The following is a 19,736-nucleotide window of genomic DNA, read 5'->3' as shown; positions in this document are numbered from 1 at the left end:
AAGGAGTTGTCCCTTTAGAGGTGGTAGCACCTAGTCAGCTAATCTCAGCTTGGGCTCTGAAGCCTTCCTCAGTTTCTCCTTCATGGTTTATAGAGAGCAGAGGAAAATCTTTGTGATGTTTCCTGGAAGTTTCAGGAACAGCCTTAACATTTTTGGGACCCTCATTGCTCCTATAGGCAATATGTGCCACCAAACACATAAGAAAGAATTCTGTCTTTTCATCAAACCATTCTGTATTCTTTCTACTTTTTTTTCTTTTCCCAAGCGGTGCCTGGAGAGGAGCCCCTCTCAGGTCCCAGTGGAGATGACTGCTGGGGCTGCTACTCCTGCCTGTGTGCTTTCTGAAAAGCTCCCGGGAAATAAGGCTTGAGTCTGGTTCTCATCACAGGCCCCTGCCCACCATTCAAACTTCTCTTATGTTTACTCGCATCTGAAAACTTTTAAAATTTAATTTTTTAATTGGAGTATAATCCAGTATTCTTGCCTGGAGAATCCCATGGACAGAGGAGCCTGGCAGGCTACAGGCCATGGGGTTGCAAGAGTTGGACATGACTTAGCAACTAAACCACCGCCATAATTGCTTTACAATGTTGTATTAGTTTCTGCTGTCCAACAAAGTGAATTGGCTATGTGTGTGTTAGTTGCTCAGTCGTGTCTGACTCTTTGCAACCCTATGGACCGTAGCCTCTCAGGCTCCTTCATCCATGGAATTCTCTAGGCAAGAATACTGGAGTGAGTTGCCATTTTCTTCTCCAGGGAATTTTCCGACCCAGGGATCGAACTTGGGTTTTTTGCATTGCAGGCAGATTCTTTACCATCTGAGCTACCAGGGAAGCCCAAGAAATCAAGATATTTTCCAGGCAAGAACACTGGAGTGGGTTGCCATGCCCTCCTCCTGGGGAAACTTCCCAACCCAGGGATTGAACCCAGGTCTCCCACATTGCAGGCTGATTCTGAGCCACTAGGGAAGCTGTGTGTATACATATATTCCCTCCCTCTTGAGCCTTCCTCCCACCTTCTCCATCCCACTCCTTTAGGTCATCACAGAGCACCAAGCTGAGCTCCCTGTCCTATATAGCAGCTTACCACTAGCCATATACTTTACACATCACATCTGGAATCTGACTGACTTCACACACGAGGCTCTCAGGGCTACACATGCTCCCTGCGCTCTTCCCTGCCTCCCAGCCTTTGTTCACAGTGCTCCCTTTGACCTGAGAGCATGAGCTGACTTTCCTTCTGCCTGAACTCCATTTTCTCCCTGGGACCATTCCCTGGTGATATGGTTGATTGAGACTGCACTGCCTTTGGCCTCATCTTCCACTGTGTCTAGTATTGCTCCCTCTTCCTGCCAAATTGCTTTCTTTGTTGCTCCTTGAACACGCTAGGCAAGCCCATCTCAGGGCCTTAGCATGCACTGTTCCCTCCACTGGCATTCTCTTCCCCTAGTGACCATAGCCTGCTTCCCTTCCTCACCTCCTGCAACTCCCACCCCCCAACCCCCTGCTTATGACAACACTCTCATTTTTCCCACCCACTCCCCCACTCTGCTCTCTACTCTCCCTAACACTGATCCCATCTAACGTACTATATAGTTGCTTATTTATTTTCTATTTTTCTGCCTAGAATATAGGCTCTGTGAGGGCATGACTTGGTCTGTTTTGCTCATTGCTCTATCCCCAACACCTAGAAAGTGCCTACTAGGTTGTAGACACATGCAGCAGATATTTATTGAATGAATAAATTAGTGATTTTTTTTCCTTCTTATTAAAGACATTATTATGTAAAAATCAGTGCTATGTGAGATCTAAAAATCTGGGGTTAAATAGAAAAAATATGGCTAGGAGTTTCTGATTACTTGAGGCAAATCTAACTATGGCAGTGCTTTTAAGTATCATAATCTTGCCCTTGTTAATAATGTCTATACCAATTGTCTGTGTTGTGTGTAGCCAGGCCTGTGCTAAGGCACTTAGCAAAACTTGAATGATGGTGCCTTATCTGGACCTTCATCACTGCGTATTTTCTAGCTGTTTCCTGAGTACATCTTATCTCCTGAATTATATTGTCAGCTTCTTGGGTTTAGAAGTCAAATTTTGTTGTTCTTAACGACTCAACACTTGAAATGGTGTTGAATTCCATCACTAATTATTCATTTGTTTTTCCATACTCTTTTGTTCCACAAAAGGATCGAAAGTTGTTGAATGCAGAGCCATAGTGTGTAGTCAACAACTGCTTATTGACTGACTGATCAGGATTGCAGCTCCTGGTGGGGTTCAGTTCAGTTCAGTTGCTCAGTCCGACTCTTTGTGACCCCATGAATTGCAGCATGCCAGGCCTCCCTGTCCATCACCAACTCCCAGAGCTCACCCAAACTCATCTCCATCAAGTTGGTGATGCCATGCAAAAAAAATAAAGTCTGACACTGTTCCCACTGTTTCCCCATCTAGGGTTGAATTGACCCTAAGAACAGAATGGATTTAGCTGTTGGAAGTTGCATTTGGGTCCTTTATGTGAAATCCAGGCTCCTGCTTGAAGCAGTGTGACATCTCTGACTGATGTCTCAGTGTCGTTGGATCTTCCTTCCTCCATCCTAATCTAAGTTTTGATAAACATATTCCTGTTACTGAGTGGTTGTAAAATTGGAAATATATATCACTGTATATAAACCAGAGTATGTCTTTTTTCTCTATTTATAATCTTTGAGAGAAAATTATTCTTCCCTTTTAAGTGTATTTATTTTTGTGTAACCTCTTCAGTTCAGTTCAGTCGCTCAGTCGTGTCCGACTCTTTGCGACCCCATGAATCGCAGCATGCCAGGCCTCCCTGTCCATCACCAACTCCTGGAGTTCACCCAAACCCATGTTCATTGAGTTGGTGATGCCATCCAGCCATGTCATCCTCTGTCGTCCCCTTCTCCTCCTGCCCCAAGTCCCTCCCAGCATCAGGGTCTTTTCCAATGAGTCAATTCTTCGCATGAGGTGGCCAAAGTAAGGGAGTTTCAGCTTCAGCGTCAGTCCTTCCAATGAACACCCAGGACTGATCTCCTTTAGGATGGACTGGTTGGATCTCCTTGCAGTCCAAGGGACTCTCAAGAGTCTTCTCCAACACCACAGTTCAAAATCATCAATTCATTGGCACTCAGCTTTCTTCATAGTCCAACTCTCACATCCATACATGACCACTGGAAAAACCATAGCCTTGACTAGACAGACCTTTGTTGGCAAAGTAATGTCTCTGCTTTTGAATATGCTATCTAGGTTGGTCATAACTTTCCTTCCAAGGAGTAAGTGTCTTTTAATTTCATGGCTGCAATCACCATCTGCAGTGATTTTGGAGCCCCAAAATATAAAGTCTGACACTGTTTCCACTGTTTCCTCAGATAGATTTAAAGCTGTTTGTAATAAAACACATAAAGAATAAACTAGTAATTTTTTAAGGTAGAAAATTAGAACTAAGGAAGAAGAAGAATTCAAAGACATCAACAGTGCAATTGCTGTTATTATACTTGAGGCTTTCTGGTGTCAGTTTCAAAATATGGTCCTCATGATTGTAAACTGTCATCCACTGTCAAAAACTGTCATTCATTTTGAGAAAATAAAGCATTTCTTAGATTTAAATTCTAAAAAAAATACATCTCATGTGGGACTTTATAAAGGTGTTCACTTCATGATGAAATGGACAAAATTCTCAACTGCGTTTTGATAGCCAAAGCAATGATTTTTTTCCCCCACGTGTCTGTTTCTTGCAGTTTTGACCAAAATTGAGGATGTGAGTGGGAGTTATTATTTGATGGGTATTAAAAAATTGGGCATGTGACTTTAAAACATAATTCAGTGAGGGCAATTCTGAAGCATAGATGAATGTGGTTTCCTTATATGGCCTTTGTGAGATTTACCTCAGGCCAGGGGTAGAATTTGTGCTAATTGAGGAGTGGGAATTAGTGTTTCTTACACAGTTGACCATAAAGAAGGCTGAGCACTGAAGAATTGATGCTTTTGAACTGTAGTGCTGGAGAAGACTCTTGAGAGTCCCTTGGGCTGTAAGGAGATCCAACCAGTCCATTCTAAAGGAAATCAATACTGAATATTCATTGGAAGGACTGATGTTGAAGCTGAAGCTCCAATACTTTGGCTACCTGATGCAAAGAGCCGATTCATTGGAAAAGATTCTGATGCTGGGAAAGATTGAGGGAGGGAGGAGAAGGGGAGAACAGAGGATGAGATGGGTTAGATGAAATGACTGACTCAATGGACATGAGTTTGAACAAACTCTGGGAGATAGTGAAGGACAGGGAAGCCTGGCATGCTTCAGTCCATGGGGTCTCAAAGAGTTGGACACAACTGAGTGGCTGAACAATAACACAATTATCTGCCAACATCATTGCTGGCAGGAGTGTCCTGGATGAGCCCAGCACGCTGGTTCTTGGCAATGCTAAGAATGGTGGAGCTTCATACTACAAACCAGAGGGCAGATGTCAGGCAGGATGATGTTACCATAAAACAAGGTGCCAAAGCCATCTTCTCACCTGGATAAAGACCACACATCTCTTCAGGGAGATGGTCTATAAGGGCACTTTTCTCTTAATTAGTAGAATCCTGAGCTACTGCAGTCTGTCATCAGTGTCAGGGTGACTGAAAGCAGCTTGCTCTTTCCTGTGGATCAGTGGGACAAGTAGAATGGGTATTAGACTTAATTACAAGGTGATTCTGACTGGTTTTGGGAAACTGGCTCTTCTTCTCTATTGAAGGCTTTGTTCCGGACCACTATTCAAGGCTTGGGCACCTTCAATGGATCCTCAATTCCTGGCAGCACCTAGGTGCAGTCATGACTCAGCACGGTGTGTCCTGGGGTGGTGCTGAATCTTTAGGTTACTCTGTGTTTTGATTTGTGTACCATTTAGATTTATGGATTCAGACCTGAATGGTCTCCCAGGGATTTAACAATGAAGTAAGTTGATGTATTCTGTGCCTCATCAGTTCAGTTGCTCAGTCATGTCTGACTCTTTGCGACCCCATGGACTGCAGCACGCCAGGCTTCCCTGTCCTTTACCAACTACCAGAGCCTGCTCAAACTCATGTCTGTCGAGTCAGTGATGCCATCCAACCATCTCATCCTCTGTCGTCCCCTTCTCCTCCTGCCTTCAATCTTTCCCAGCATCAGGCTCTTTTCCAATGAGTCAGTTCTCCACATCAGGTGGTCAAAGTATTGGAGTTTTAGCCTCAGCATCAGTCCTTCCAATGAATATTCAGGACTGATTTTCTTTAACATTGACTGGTTTGATCTCCTTGCATTCCATGGGATTCTCAAGAGTCTTGTCCAACATCACCGTTCCAAAGCATCAATTCTTTGGTGCTCAGCTTTCTTTATAGTCCAACTCTCATATCCATACATGACTACTGGAAAAACTGTAGCTTTGACTAGACGGACCTTTGTTGGGAAAGTAATGTCTCTGCTTTTTAATATGCTATTTAGGCTGGTCATAGCTTTTCTTCCAAGGAGTAAGCATCTTTCATTTTCTTGGCTGCAGTCACCATCTGCAGTGATTTTGGCCCCCCAAAGTAAGTCTGTCACTGTTTCCATTGTTTCCCTATCTATTTGCCATGAAGTGATGGGACTATGGCATGCCATGATCTTAGTTTTCTGAATGTTGAGTTTTAAGCCAACTTTTTCACTCTCCTCTTTTATTTTCATCAAGAGGCTCTTTGCTTTCTGCCATAAGGGTGGTGTCATCTGCGTATCTGAGGTTATTGATATTTCTCCCGGCAATCTTGATTCCAGCTTGTGCTTCTTCCAGCCTGGCATTTCTCATGAGGTACTCTGCATATAAGTTAAAAAAGCAGGGTGACAATATACAGCCTTGACGTACTTCTTTCCCAATTTGGAACCAGTCTGTTGTTCCATGTCCAGTTCTGTTTTTCTTGACCTGCATACACATTTCTCAGGAGACAGGATTATATGCCTAGGGAGCCAAAATCAGAGATTTGGAAGGAGCTCAGGGTGGGAGGTCAGGAAGCCAGTGGCAGCTGACATAGGGCCATTGGTCCACATGTACCCCTCCTGTGCCACAGAATGAAGAACCTTGTATCTGTCCTTGCAGGGGACAGATATAGCAGTGGGCCAGATATCATATGATGAACATACTTAAGCAGAACCAAGGAGTATGCATTGAGTCTGAAACAGGGGAAGATGGTCCCACACAGGATAATAAGTCCAGCACAGGCTCATGGGCTGTTTATCTCTTGGTAATGAAGTGTTTTAAGGCCCAAGGTCTGTTCTTGTGTAGCTGAGTGGAGGTTGAAAGACTGTGTGCCCAAGACTGCGTTTCCTAACAGAAGCTAAGTGACCTTGGAAAAGTCATTATATTTTGCTTGGTCTCACTCAACCTTTCTACAGACTATGAGCTGACCTTTTTGTCTGAGGGTAAGGAATCCCTAGAAAGGAGTTCCTAACCTGTGTGCAGGACTAGTTGGTGAACTTCCTGAGATTTTATGCAACTTAAAAAAAATTTATTTTGCTGCACCAGTTCTTGGTTGCAGCATGTGGGATCTTTAGTTCCAGCATGCCAACTCTCAGTTATGGCATGTGGGATCTAGTTCCCTGACCAGGGATTTAACCCAGGCCCCCTGTGTTGAGAGCCCAGAGTCTTAGCCTTGGGACCACTAGGGAAGTCCCTATGCAACATTTTTGACAGAGGCATAAACAGAAGCATGGAGAGGTTAAGTAACTTGCCCAAGAACACACTGTAAGTTAAGTGGCAGACCTAGGGTTGATTGTTACCTGGACACAGTCTGACTCCTGAGTCCATATTCTTAACCACATGCCTTTCTGCCTTTATCCTTCATTTCCTCACTTCTTGAGCTTCCCTGATAGCTCAGTTGGTAAAGAATCTGCGTTCAATGCAGGAGACCCCAGTTCGATTCCTGGGCCAGGAAGATCCACTGGAGAAGGGATAGGCTACCCACTTCAGTATTTTTGGGCTTCCCTTGTGGCTCAGCTGGCAAAGAATCAGCCTGCAATGCGGGAGACCTGGGTTCGAACCTTGGGTTGGTAATATCCCCTGGAGAAGGGAAAGGCTACCCACTCCAGTATTCTGGCCTGGAGAATTCCATGGACTGTATAGTCCATGGGGTCACAAAGGGTTGGACACGACTGAGCTTCTTTCACTTTCACTTTCCTCACTTCTTAGATACTTCTTTCCTGGTATTTTGAGGAAGAAGTGTGGATTTTTATTGATCTTTCCCATAATAACTAGTAGGAGTAATGCGCCTTGATTGGTATAGACACATTTGCAAGTGCTTTGTGGGGAAGACTTGCCATCCAAATAGGATTCAGTAATCACTCATGAAGATATGCCACTCTCTCAGAGACCCCTCAATTTAAATTAGTTCTCCCTGTTGATTTTTTTCTTATAGCACTCATTGCAGTTTGTAATTATGCATTGTTTTGTGTTAATTTTTAAAATGACTCTCTTCCTCTATCAGACTCTACACTCTCTGAGGTCAAGAATTATGTCTGCTTTGCTCATCATTCTGTACCCTGTATACATAGTTCAGTAGGTGATTAATTATAGACTTGATAGATGAACAAAGTGCCTCCTATGGATTTGGACTACTGTGAGTCCAATGACAAATAATAAATAATACACATGTATTGAGTACTTACTAATGGCAAGTAGTTTGCTGGGCACTTTCATGCATATTATTCCATTTATGCTTTTCAAACAAACCTTCTCACTGAAGTATAACATTTAAGTCATAAGTGTGTACTTGATGAATTATCACAAGTAGACACTCCCGTGTAACCACCACCCAAATCAAGAAATAGAGCATAACCAATGCCTTAGACTGGAGTTGGAAGTGGCAGCCACTCCAGTATTCTTGACTAGAAAGTTCCATGGACAGATGAGCCTTGTGGGTTGCAGCCATGGGGCCACAAAGAATTGGACACAACTGAGTGACTGAGCACACACAGTGCCCTAGAAGTTCCTCTCTTGCCCATATTCAACCCCTCCCTCCTCTCTAGTAGTACCATATCCTGACTTCTAGTACCTTAGATTAGTTTTCCTACTGTTTGAACTTTATGTAAATACAGTCATTTAGTATGAATTTTTTGTGTTTGGCCTTATTTTACTTGACATCATGCTTATAAAATTCTTCTACGCTTGGGAATCCTCATACACTATTGGTGGGAATATAAATTGGTGTAGCCACTATGGAGAACCATATGGAGGTTCCTTTAAAAACTGAAAATAGAGTGACATGTGATCCAGCAACCCCATTCCTGGGCATGTATTCAGAAAAAGACCAAAACTAATTCAAAAAAATACATGCATCCCAATGTTCATTGCAGCACTATTTAGCCAAAACATGGAAGCAACCTAGATGTCCATGGACAGATGAATGGATACAGAAGATGATGTGTGTGTATATATATATATATATATATATATATATATATATATATATATAAAATGCAATATTACTTAGCAATAAAAAGAATGAAATAATGTGATTTGCAGCAACATGAATAGACCTAGAGATCATACTGAGTGAAGTAAGTCCCACAGAGAAAGATAAATAGCATATGATATCACTTATATGTGGAATCTAAAGTAATGATACAAGGGAACTTATTTATAAAACAGAAATAGACTTACTAACATAGAAAGCAACCTTATGGCTACCAAAGGGGAAAGAGTGGACAGAGATAAATTAGGAGTATGGGATTAACAGATAAATACTACTAAATAGAAAATAGATACACAACAAGCAACATGGGCTTACTGTATAGCACGGGGGATTGTATTCAATATCTGGTAGTAACCCATAATGGAAAATAATCTGAAAAATAATATATGTGTATGTATAACTGACTCACTTTGCTGTACACCTGAAACATTGTTAATCAACTATACTTCAATAAAACATATATATTAAAAATTACCAAACTTAAGAAATTCTGTTGCAATACTTTTTTGTTGTTGAGGAATAATTGATACATAGCATTATATGAGTTTCATATATATATATTGACTTGATATTTGTATATTGTAAAATGACCTGCCTCTTGAGAAACCTGTATGCAGGTCAGGAAGCAACAGTTAGAACTGGACATGGAACAACAGACTGGTTCCAAATAGGAAAAGGAATACGTCAAGGCTGTATATTGTCACCCTGCTTATTTAACTTATATGCAGAGTACATCATGAGAAACGCTGGGCAGGAGGAAGCACAAGCTGGAATCAAGATTGCTGGGAGAAATATCAATAACCTCAGATATGCAGATGACACCACCGTTATGGCAGAAAGTGAAGAACTAAAGAGACTCTTGATGAAAGTGAAAGTGGAGAGTGAAAAAGTTGGCTTAAAGTGCAACATTCAGAAAACTAAGATCATGGCATCTGGTCCCATCACTTCATGGCAAATAAATGAGGAAACTGTCTGACTTTATTTTTCTGGGCTCCAAAATCACTGCAGATGGTGATTGCGGCCATGAAATTAAAAGACACTTACTCCTTGGAAGGAAAGTTATGACCAACCTAGAGAGCATATTAAAAAGCAGAGACATTATTTTGTCAATAAAGGTCCGTCTAGTCAAGGCTATGGGTTTTCCAGTGGTCATGTATGGATGTGAGAGTTGGACTGTAAAGAAAGCTGAGCGCCAAAGAATTGATGCTTTTGAACTGTGGTGCTGGGGAAGACTCTTGAGAGTCCCTTGGACTGCAAGGAGATCCAACCAGTCCATCCTAAAGGAGATCAGTCCTGGGTGTTCATTGGAAGGACTGATGTTGAAGCTAAAACTCCAATATTTTGGCCACCTGATGCGAAGAGCTGACTCATTGGAAAAGACCCTGATGCTGGGAAAGATTGAGGGCAGGAGGAGAAGGGGACGACAGAGGATGAGATGGTTGGATGGCATCACCAACTCAATGGACGTGGGTTTGGGTGGACTCTGTGAGTTGGTGATGGACAGGGAGGCCTGGCATGCTGCAGTTCATGGGGTCGCAAAGAGTCGGACACGGCTGAGTGACTGAACTGAACTGAACCGATCACCATAAGTCCCATCACCACACATAATTACAAAATTTTTTCTTGTGATGAGAACTTTTAAGATATACTATCTAAGCAACTTTCAAATGTACAATACTGTATTATTAACTATAGTCACTATGTAGCACATTACTGGCTGTAGTTCTTTTACTATTCTTGGTGTATAATAGTCCTTTATGTGAATATAGTGCAAATTACTGGTTCATTCTTAGTTGGTGGATCTTTGGTTTATCTTCTCTTTGGGGCTGTTATAAATGATGCTACTGTGAATACTTTTGAATTTGTCTTTTGGTACATTTCTGTTCAGTTGTATACTTGGGATGGAATTACTTGGCCAGACGGTTTGTGTATGTTCAGCTTTAGTCAGTATTGCCCTACAGTTCTCCAAAATGATTGTTATATTTATGTATTCTCCTGCTACTGATGTGAGAATTCTAGTTGCTCTGTCTTTCTGCATGCTCTTGATATCATCACTTTTTAATCTCAGACATTGGCATGTGTGAGTGGTTTTCACTGTGGTTTAACCTTCACTTACCTGGTACTCTAATGAGATTCAGTACCTTTTCACTGGCTTTTTTGATATCTTCTTTTCTGAAGTAACTGTTTACATTTTGCACCATTTTTTGGAATAGAAATTAGGTCGTTTGCTACTTATTGACAAAATTCTGCTCTTTTTTTAAAAAAAATCCCTCACAACAGCTCTGTGAGTTGGCATAATGACATCTTACATGGGCAGATACTGAGGTCAAGAGATTGAATATGTTGTCCAAGGACACGTGGAGTATTAGAGTATAAGAATTCTTCTTTATCTCCAGTGGCTTATAATTTATTTAGTTAGCGAAGTAACACTCAGAAAACAATTAATAATACTAGCCAGTAAGTATTAAAATATTAATCTGGGTCTTGCAGGCCATGAGTGATACAGTAGTTAAAGGATCAGTGGTAGAGGTAAGGTTTAGTCTAGGATTTTAAGGACAGGTATGATTGAGGAATAGAGAGAAAATGAACATGTGTTTCAGGAAAGGTAAACCACAACAGCAGAGGCATGGAGATAGAAATAATAATATGACCAGCACCTTGCCTTTGATTTAAAAAATTAACTAACTTTTACATTAATTGAATGTAATGTAGCGCTACAGCCTGCCAGCCTCCTCTATTCATGGAATTCTCCAGGAAAAAATACTGGAGTGGGTAGCCGTCCCTTCTCCAGGTGATCTTCCCAACCCAGAGATCAAACCCAGCTCTCCTGCATTGCAGGCAGACTCCTTACCATCTGAGCCACCAGAGGAGCTCAATTATAATTAATTAATCTTATTGAAGTATAGTTGATTCACAATGTTTAAGGTGTACAGCAAAGTGATCCAGTTATATGTATATTCTTTTTCATATTTTTTCCATTATAGGTTATTATAAGATACTGAACATAAGTTCCCTTTGCTATACAGTAGTTCCTTGTTGTTTATATACTATATATATATATATATATATATATATATATATATAGTGTGTATCTTAATCCCAAATTCCAAATTTATCCATCCCCTCTTTCTTCATTGGTAACCATAAATTTGTTTTCTACATTTGTGAGTCTATTCTGTTTTGTAAGTAAATTCATCTGTATAATTTTTTTTTAGATTCCATATATAAGTGATGTCACATGATATTTGTCTTTCTCTGTCTGGCTTACTTCACTTAGACAACTTGCCTTTGAATAATTCTTTGTAGGACTTTATGATTTGGTTGTCGTATGCAGGACTGTATCTTTCATGAGGGCAGGGCCCATGGCTGTTCCATTCACCAGGGTTTAAGGAAGACTCTATTGAGATACTGTAGTGGAAGTATACTGCCTGGAAGACAAGCCAGGTTATTGGGGAGTGGTTGGCAATCTCAAGGATTATATCTTGTGAGCACTTGCATAGATTGGGTTGGAGTGCAGTCAAATCTGAACACGGTGAACTGAGACTTACCAGTGTGTAAGAAATAATAGTAACTTGGGTCAAGGATATGTTCTTAGAGGGAGAAAGTCCAGGAATAGAAATATCTTATTTCTATAAAGAATCTGCAATCTGGATGAGAAAGACCCACAAGAGAGGAAGGAAGGACCAGTGAAGCGAGCATTTCAGGGGTGGGGGGGCAATCATTAGTGTCAACTGCCAAAAACATGGAGGTTAGAGGTCTTTAGGCTTGTTGGGTGAAGAGCAATATCATCTTCAAAGGACATAGGGTGGTGAGAAAAAAAATTGCCTCTAGAATAAAAAGAGGATGTTTAAAAGCTGTTATTATTTTTTTGATTTTTTAAAATTAGAATAAATAAAATATGCTAGTACATAAAACATTCAAAAATAGAGAAATTTAGAAACAGGAAAGAAAATAAATTAAAACTGTCAGCAAGAGATGAGCATTGTATATATCCAGATATATTTCCTCTCTGCCTTATATAACTATCTTTAAATATAGTTGATATTATACTGAAAGCACAGATGTTGTCATATTTTTCCACATGCGGAGTTTTCTGTATAAATTCAGATGCTTCATAAATGCACATTTTAGAGACTATGCAATAACCATCAAGGGGATATTTAGTAATTTATATAACCTATCCCCCTATTATTAGAAATTTGATTTTCTCCACTTTTTATTATTGTAAAGAATGGTGTTTTGAACATCTTTGTGAGGAAATCTTTTTCTACTTTAAATTTTTTCTTGAGGCTAAAAAAAAGAAAAAAGAGAAAAAAGAAGAAAAAAGAAAAATAATAAAAATAATAGGTTTAATAATTAAAGATTATTAATTGGCTATCTTATTTTTCTGATTACAAAGTAGTATATTTTCATTATAAAAAACTTGGAAAATGAAGAAAATGTCAAAACAGAAAGTAACATTTTTTGTAGTTGTCCTACTTAGAGATAACTACTGTTAAAACATTGATCTCATGCTCTGCCTGTTGATTCATTTATTAATCTTTGAATGGAATCATTATCTACTATTTTATAATCATTGAAAGTTTAGTATCTTATTAATCCATCTTCATTTAATTAAATCGTATGTTACCTCATAATTATTAATGGTTTTTGGCATTCCACAGTATCTAGTACCCATAAGTTAATTTATCATCCTTCTAATGATGGATATTTAAGTTATTTCTGATTTTTGCTATAGGTGGTGCAGTGGTAAGGAATCCTCCTGCCAATGCAGAAGTCGCAAGAGATGCGATACCTAGGTTGGGGAAATAACTGGGGGTAGGAAGTAGCTACTTGCCCCAGTATTCTTGCCTGAAAAATTCCATGGACAGAAAAGCCTATTGGGCTGGGGTCGCAAAGAGTTAGACATGACTGAGCTACTAAACACACACACACATACAAAATATGCTATGACATACCTTTGTAGATAAATTTTTATTGACCTGTCTGATTATTTCCTTGCAATGCTGAGACATATTTAAAATATTTTATGCATATTATTGAATTTCTTTCTGGGAAGGTTGTGCTTATTTATACATCTATCAGCTGTATTTCAGAGTTTCTGTTTCCCCACACTCTCAGTTTCACTGTGTGGTTATTAAAAACAAACAAACAGACAAACAACCTATACTAATTTGATAAGCAAAAAAGCTATTAAATTTACATTTTTTGCAGTCTAGTGAAGATTTCATACATTTATTGGTCATCAGTATAGTGTCTTTGATTAATATATTATTCATGACCTTTGTCATTTTCGTGGTCCCAGATGTATATTGCCAAGTTGTTTGCCAAAAGAGCTGATTACTTTATGCTCTAGGATACATTTTTAATTTTTGTGAATTGTCTTGAGTCTGTTGTTCATTTAAGGGATATTTTTTCAGGTAGGGATATTCATTCATGTTTGAAGGTAGAATGAAAAGATCTGAAAATGTTGGAAGGGGAAGAAATTTAGGGGAATTATAGATTCCAGAAGAAATATGAGTTGAAATGCAAGAAAATTGAGCCTCGAAAGAATGGAATGCAATGGAGATAGGGTGTTATTGCCACAGGAAATGTTATATGATGACTATTTTATTTCTTTCTTAGGTCATTACTAAGCTCTGTGAGCATAATCCTTTAATTAGTCATTTAAAAAAACAGAAATCACTGTTTGTTTTTGTTTCTGATCAGTGCCTCCAAGGCTAGGTGGAGAACGAAAGGAAAAAATGAACCAACAAAAGATATTGCTCATCCGGTTATTTATTTGTTAATTTTAATACAATGCCCTCAGAAAACCATATGGATAAGCATTTGACTGAAATGACTTAGCAGTAGCAGTGGTTACAAGAACATCTTATAGAATCAGGTATATTTTGGATTTGTATTCTCTCTCTTCTTCATAATTATTCTGATTGCTTATTTGAGCCAGAAACTATGAAAAGGATATGTTGAGGAATAAAATTTAATGAATTTGCTCAACAAGTAAATGAATGAGTGAATCTATGGCATAGATTTAGTTGCACTTGGACATGAGCAAAGAGTCAGCAATCTAGTTTAATTGGGTGTTAGGAAATCATAATTATTTTAAGTTATGGTGATAAAGGATTATTTGAGGGGTAAAATTTTTAGATAAACTTGAAATTTATGTAGGAAATGTCATGATGCACAATAATACATCTATGAATTAAAGATATTTTATAATTATAAGACAGTAGCACAGCCTCATACTTTCTACTGTCACATTATTAAAAAATCAGTGAATCAATTGAATAACTTGACATTTATTAAAGATTTGGAAAAGATTTTTCTGTTTTTAGTAAACAGGTAAATTGTGATAAATGGTTTCATGAGAGTCTGTTTTCGCACTTGGAAGTAGCTTCACGTGGTACAATGTTTGGTATGACATTTCTTTGCTGGTAGCTTCTGCTGATGAATATTTTATAATTTTCTCTTGTAGAAATTTAGGAGGACTTCCCTGGTGGCACAGTGGTAAAGAATCCACCTGCCAATGCAGGAGACTTGGGTTCAGTCCCTGGGTCGGGAAGATCTCCTGGAGAAGGAAATGGCAACCCACTGCGATATTCTTGCCTGGAAAATCCCATGGACAGAGGAGCCTTGCAGGCTACAGTCCATGGGTTCACAAAAGAGTCGGACAGGACTTAGAGACTAAACAACAACAACAGCAGAAATTTAGGAAGGAGATTTAAGGGATTATTAATCTTCATCTGAATGTGTGAGTATGAGCATTGAGAGTGACTGGGAGAGAAGAAGTCTGGGGCCTGTTTAGATGTATGAGGTTCCTTGGAACCTCTCCTGGGATGATGATAATGATTCATTGCTTTGGAGTGCTTGCTTCCTTTTGTGGTTCTAGTTCCTCTCTTAGAGGGCGACCCTGCTTATCTTCCAAGGCCTGGGGAGCTGATATTTGCTGTGCACCAGTAGGATCCTCATCAGGCAGAAACTCCCTGATGTACTTTTGTAGTGCTTGTCTGTCAATAAAAAAGACAAGACAGTCTGAGCTGTCATTGGTGAGGGATGCACTCAACTGGTTTCTGCAGATCTCTGGGCTTGATACACTGGATGTCTGCTGCAGCTTCTTCTCTTGCAGGGCCTCGTACAGGGGACTAGAACGTTCTGCACCTCTGTCCACCAAACAGAGCTCTTGGTCTCTCTGCATCCTCTCTTCAAGGCCCGACTCAGACACTAAAGGATCATGTTCTTTCGTAGAGAGACTTTGTTCTCCTGCCAGCTGTTGGGGGCTTTCAGTCTCCTCCTCCAATGTTGCAGGGCATGTCTTTTGGGAGACTGCATTGTTCTCATCCAGACTTTTTACTAAATCCTCCTGGGCCTCTAGGGCTCCATCTTCCTCTTCTTTGGTACTTGGGCTCTGGTCCTTTAGCTCTTTTCTACTGTCTTTCTTTGTAGGGAGTTGCCCTACGGAAAGCTGGTTAGTGAAGCCTGCATTTGGGGCACCTGGGATCCCTGGCTCCAGGGACTTTGTGTTTTCATCTCTCACTATGAACACCTGCGTATCGGGGTGTCCCCTGGGCTCCACAGCTGGGCCTCGGCCTGTGGTCGCTGAGCCCTGATCCTTGTGCTCCTGTGCATGTTCCTCTGTGAGCTGCTCATCCTCTCCTCTGACTGCCAGCACTGCTGCCTCCTGAACTCTCTTTTCCTCACTCAGTGCTAAGTGTTTCTGAGTTTCTGGGTTATTACTGTCACTTCCTTGCACAGACCCTCTGAATGGGTTTGTTTGACTTTGGGAATCCCCTTGCACAAACAGATCACTTGTCTCTGAGTTGCTGTCAACATCCTCTGCAGTCAGGCTGTTGGGGGTTTCAGGAGACCTCTCATCATTCTGTGTGGCCACTGGCTCAGGACCTTCCCCCTGGTAGCCGTCATCTTCCTTGACCAGCTTGTCATGAATCTTGGTGATCATCTTATTTTTTTCTCCAGATTGGTTCTCAGGTGGTGTCAACTCCCATGTTCTTTCTCTTGTTCCTGGTGTCCCTTCTGCTTCAGGGGCATTTTTACTGTTCACAAGTGCTTCTGCTGTGCCTTCCTCAGCATGTCTTGCCTCTTCTCCTGGGCTGATGGCTCCTTCAATTTCGGAATCTTTCTGTTCTCCTCCTTCTGAGTTTAACTCATGTGTCTCAGAATCTTCTCCAGCATTCTTTTCTTTCGATGATTCCTGGAGTTCATGGTACTTCTTATCTTCTGTTGGCTCTTCCAGAGCTGGTGGCTGAGTTTTTTCCTCAATTTGTTTCTGCCCTACTGTTTGATGGACCTCTGGACCTCTTACATCCTTCCTTTCAACTCTAACCATGGGTGTTTCTGGAACATTTCTGTTCTCACCTTGGACTGACAAGTCCATTGTTTCATATTCTTTTTCTTGTACGGGTGGTTCTTGAGTCTCAGCTGTTCTACTCTCATCCTCGGGAGCAGCTGATTTCTGTGTCTGAGATGGTTTCCGAGCAGCAGCTTGTTTTGGCAGGTCGACATGTTCTGAACTGGGCTCATCTTTTCCCTGTACTGATGGTTCTTGTGATTTAGGGTGTTCCTTTACACCCTTCTCTCCTGCAACTTCCTGATCCTCAGATGATCCACCAGGCCTCTGTGTGGCTTCTTCCAGTGGAGAAAGCAGGGTTCCCAAGCTCCCCTCCTGTTCTCCAAACCATTCTCCTGTCTCAGTGCCACTTTGTTTCCTGGCTAGTGTATCTCCCTTCTGGAGAATCTCCTTATTCTGTCCCTCCCGCTTTGTGTGACTGCTGATCTGTTCTGATCCTGCCATTGGCTTACTTGTCTCAGGTTGGGTTCTACTGTCATCTGTTGCTGATACATCTTGGGCCACTTTCTGGCTCTGTTCACCTCCTTTCAGATGTTGGTTCTTAGAGTCACGGTGTTCAGACATTTCTACTGGTAGTTTGTGAGCTGTGGTATGTCCCTGTGGGTCCACCCTATTGTGTTCAACTGCTCTCTCCTCGAGGCTGAGATGAGTTGATGATGCCATTCCTGAAGGAAGCACCACTTTGTCTTGAGTTTGTGAAGTTCCTTCTGTCCACTGGTCAGTTCCATTTGTCACCTGAAGACCCATATCATGTGGCATCCCCTCTGGTTTAGATACTTGTCTTGGTTCTGAGTTTAGTAGTGACTGTGTGTCAAGGTAACAGAAATTCAAAAAGCTGAAGATTGCAAGAACAAATTCGTCAAAGCTGATGGCGCCATTACTGTCAATATTCAGAAGATTCAAGTTTCTCTCCACAGCATGGATGGCACATGGCTGCATGGAAACACAGTGAAAAATCAGCCTATTTATATGTGGTCAAGTGCCCTGAGTGTCTGCATGTTTTCCAAGAACCCTCTTTTTTGATTCTATTCCTCATGAACTTGGGAAATTTTCTCCAAATGTGTGTGTGTGTGTGTGCTCAGTCATGTCTGATTCTTTGTAATGCCATGGACTGTAGCCAGGCTCCTTTGGAATTTTCCAGGCAAGAATACTGGAGTGAGGTGCCATTTCCTACTCCAGGGGATCTTTCTTACCCAGGGATTGAACCCACATCCCTTGAGTCTCCTGCATTGGCAGGTGGATTCTTTACTTCTAGCACCATCTGGGAAGACCCTCCCCAAAGAAGGTAAGCCCCTCCACAAAGAAGGTAAGACTTTGTTGATTCTGGTTACCATTTGTGATCAGAGAACTATCATTAAGAAGGAACATTCATATCAGTTGTGAGTTGCATGTAGATGCATCTAAGCTCAGGACTCCTCTCAGATGCCTACTTTACAGAAGCAATAGTCCCAGTGATGAAAACCTCATTTCCCCCTAGAATTAATGACCAAGCAATTGCACAGAGTAGGGAAAGAGATTGAAAAAAAATTTGTTCAAAAGTCAATGATTACTGAGAGCTGGTAACCAAATGTAAAATGGGGAGGGATTATGTATGCCCATCTTGCTTGTATTTTGGAGAAATGGAAAGTGGAGAAGGATTTCCATAGCTCCATGAGCACTTCACCTGAAAAATGTCCTCAAATTCGCTCTGGATGAGCTGTTTCAGCTCTGTGCAGGTCAGCGTCGCTGCATCCTCCCTGGCGTACTTGTGGAATGTCTCAATTACACAGAGGATGTCTCTCAGGAGCTGAGGCATCTTTACAAACTCAGGAGACTGTGAGAAAGAACAAACAAAACTCACTTCCTAGGATAGGTCTCTCAGGAAGGAGATACCAGATCTCCCTTCCTTCTGTCCCTCCCCCAGCTCCACTAACATCATCTGTTCTATTCTTTATCTTAAAATTTGTGCCAGATAATGTGGTGAGATAAGATTTTTGCACAGATAAATATTAGAAGAGATACTTTTCCCTACCCTGCAGAAAGTAGAGACACTCATGTGTTCAGAGAAAGCTTTATTGTAAAAGGAGAGTAGAAAAAGAACTCAAATGTAAGTACTAAAATGTACAAATGAAGCCAACAGAGTGATACTAATCATTTCAGCATCATCTGAGTCTGGCCACCTGTTTTCCTCCCCTCTTGGCTCAATCTAGCTCCTCATTGTAGGAAAGTATAACTTTTAAGTTAGGAAAAACTTCCAGAGGAAAGAGAAATAACACAGAAAATCAGCCTCCATGTATGCAGGCCAAGCAACATGTTTTTACCAAGATGTGGCTCCATGAATTCACTGGTAAAACAGAGTCTCGACCCCTTAGTCATTATCCATCATTTAAATGACTCTATATTTTAATATAGGTCTGAGTCCTGTGTCTTATTAAACTGTATTCATACCTATGTCATACAAATAGTTTATAGTTTTTTAAAACAAAAATGATCTATGAAGTTCCTGAGGCAAAAAATGCATTTGGGTGTCTGGAGCTCTCAGTTTATTATTAATAATTGTCAACCTAGAGTTAAGAGTGTATTTCTTCTGAAATTCCCATACATTTTCATACAATCTCATACAAGAATAGCACCCAAGATTCTAAATATGGTCAAGTAGATAGTCTCTGAGACTTACCTTGTTCTCGAGTGAGAGCAAGTGGAATGTGGGGCAGCGGCTGTGAGCTGACAGGAGGTGCTCAAACCTTTTATTGAGTCTCTAATTGCACAGTTAGGAAGGAGACACCCTCGGGGTCTAAAGCCCTGATTCATCACCACCAAACCAAGTCTCCCCTCCTTCTCTACTCTCTGCTTGTTTTATTTTTATTTTCTTCTTTAGGCACCTTCAGTTAAGTAATGGTTTTAGACTCATCTGAAGGAAGGGG

At 40.7% G+C, this 19,736-nt stretch overlaps 1 protein-coding gene across 1 annotated transcript; it reads right to left on the bottom strand.

Moving 5' to 3' along the window:
• Positions 1-15,060: 15,060 nt before the first annotated feature.
• TCHHL1 (trichohyalin like 1) lies at positions 15,061-19,518 on the bottom strand. Its single transcript, XM_025287366.2, has 3 exons — positions 19,490-19,518; positions 18,497-18,646; positions 15,061-17,766 (listed from the first exon to the last, which is right to left on the bottom strand). The coding sequence occupies exons 2-3, from the start codon at positions 18,626-18,628 to the stop codon at positions 15,319-15,321; spliced, it is 2,580 nt and encodes an 859-aa protein (XP_025143151.2). The 5' UTR covers positions 18,629-18,646; positions 19,490-19,518; the 3' UTR covers positions 15,061-15,318.
• Positions 19,519-19,736: the final 218 nt, after the last annotated feature.

This window comes from Bubalus bubalis, chromosome 6 (assembly GCF_019923935.1).
Source record: "Bubalus bubalis isolate 160015118507 breed Murrah chromosome 6, NDDB_SH_1, whole genome shotgun sequence".
Taxonomy (NCBI): domain Eukaryota; kingdom Metazoa; phylum Chordata; class Mammalia; order Artiodactyla; family Bovidae; genus Bubalus; species Bubalus bubalis.
The sequence above is the reverse complement of the archived record's forward strand: the minus strand, read 5'-3'. Positions and strand labels throughout refer to the sequence as shown.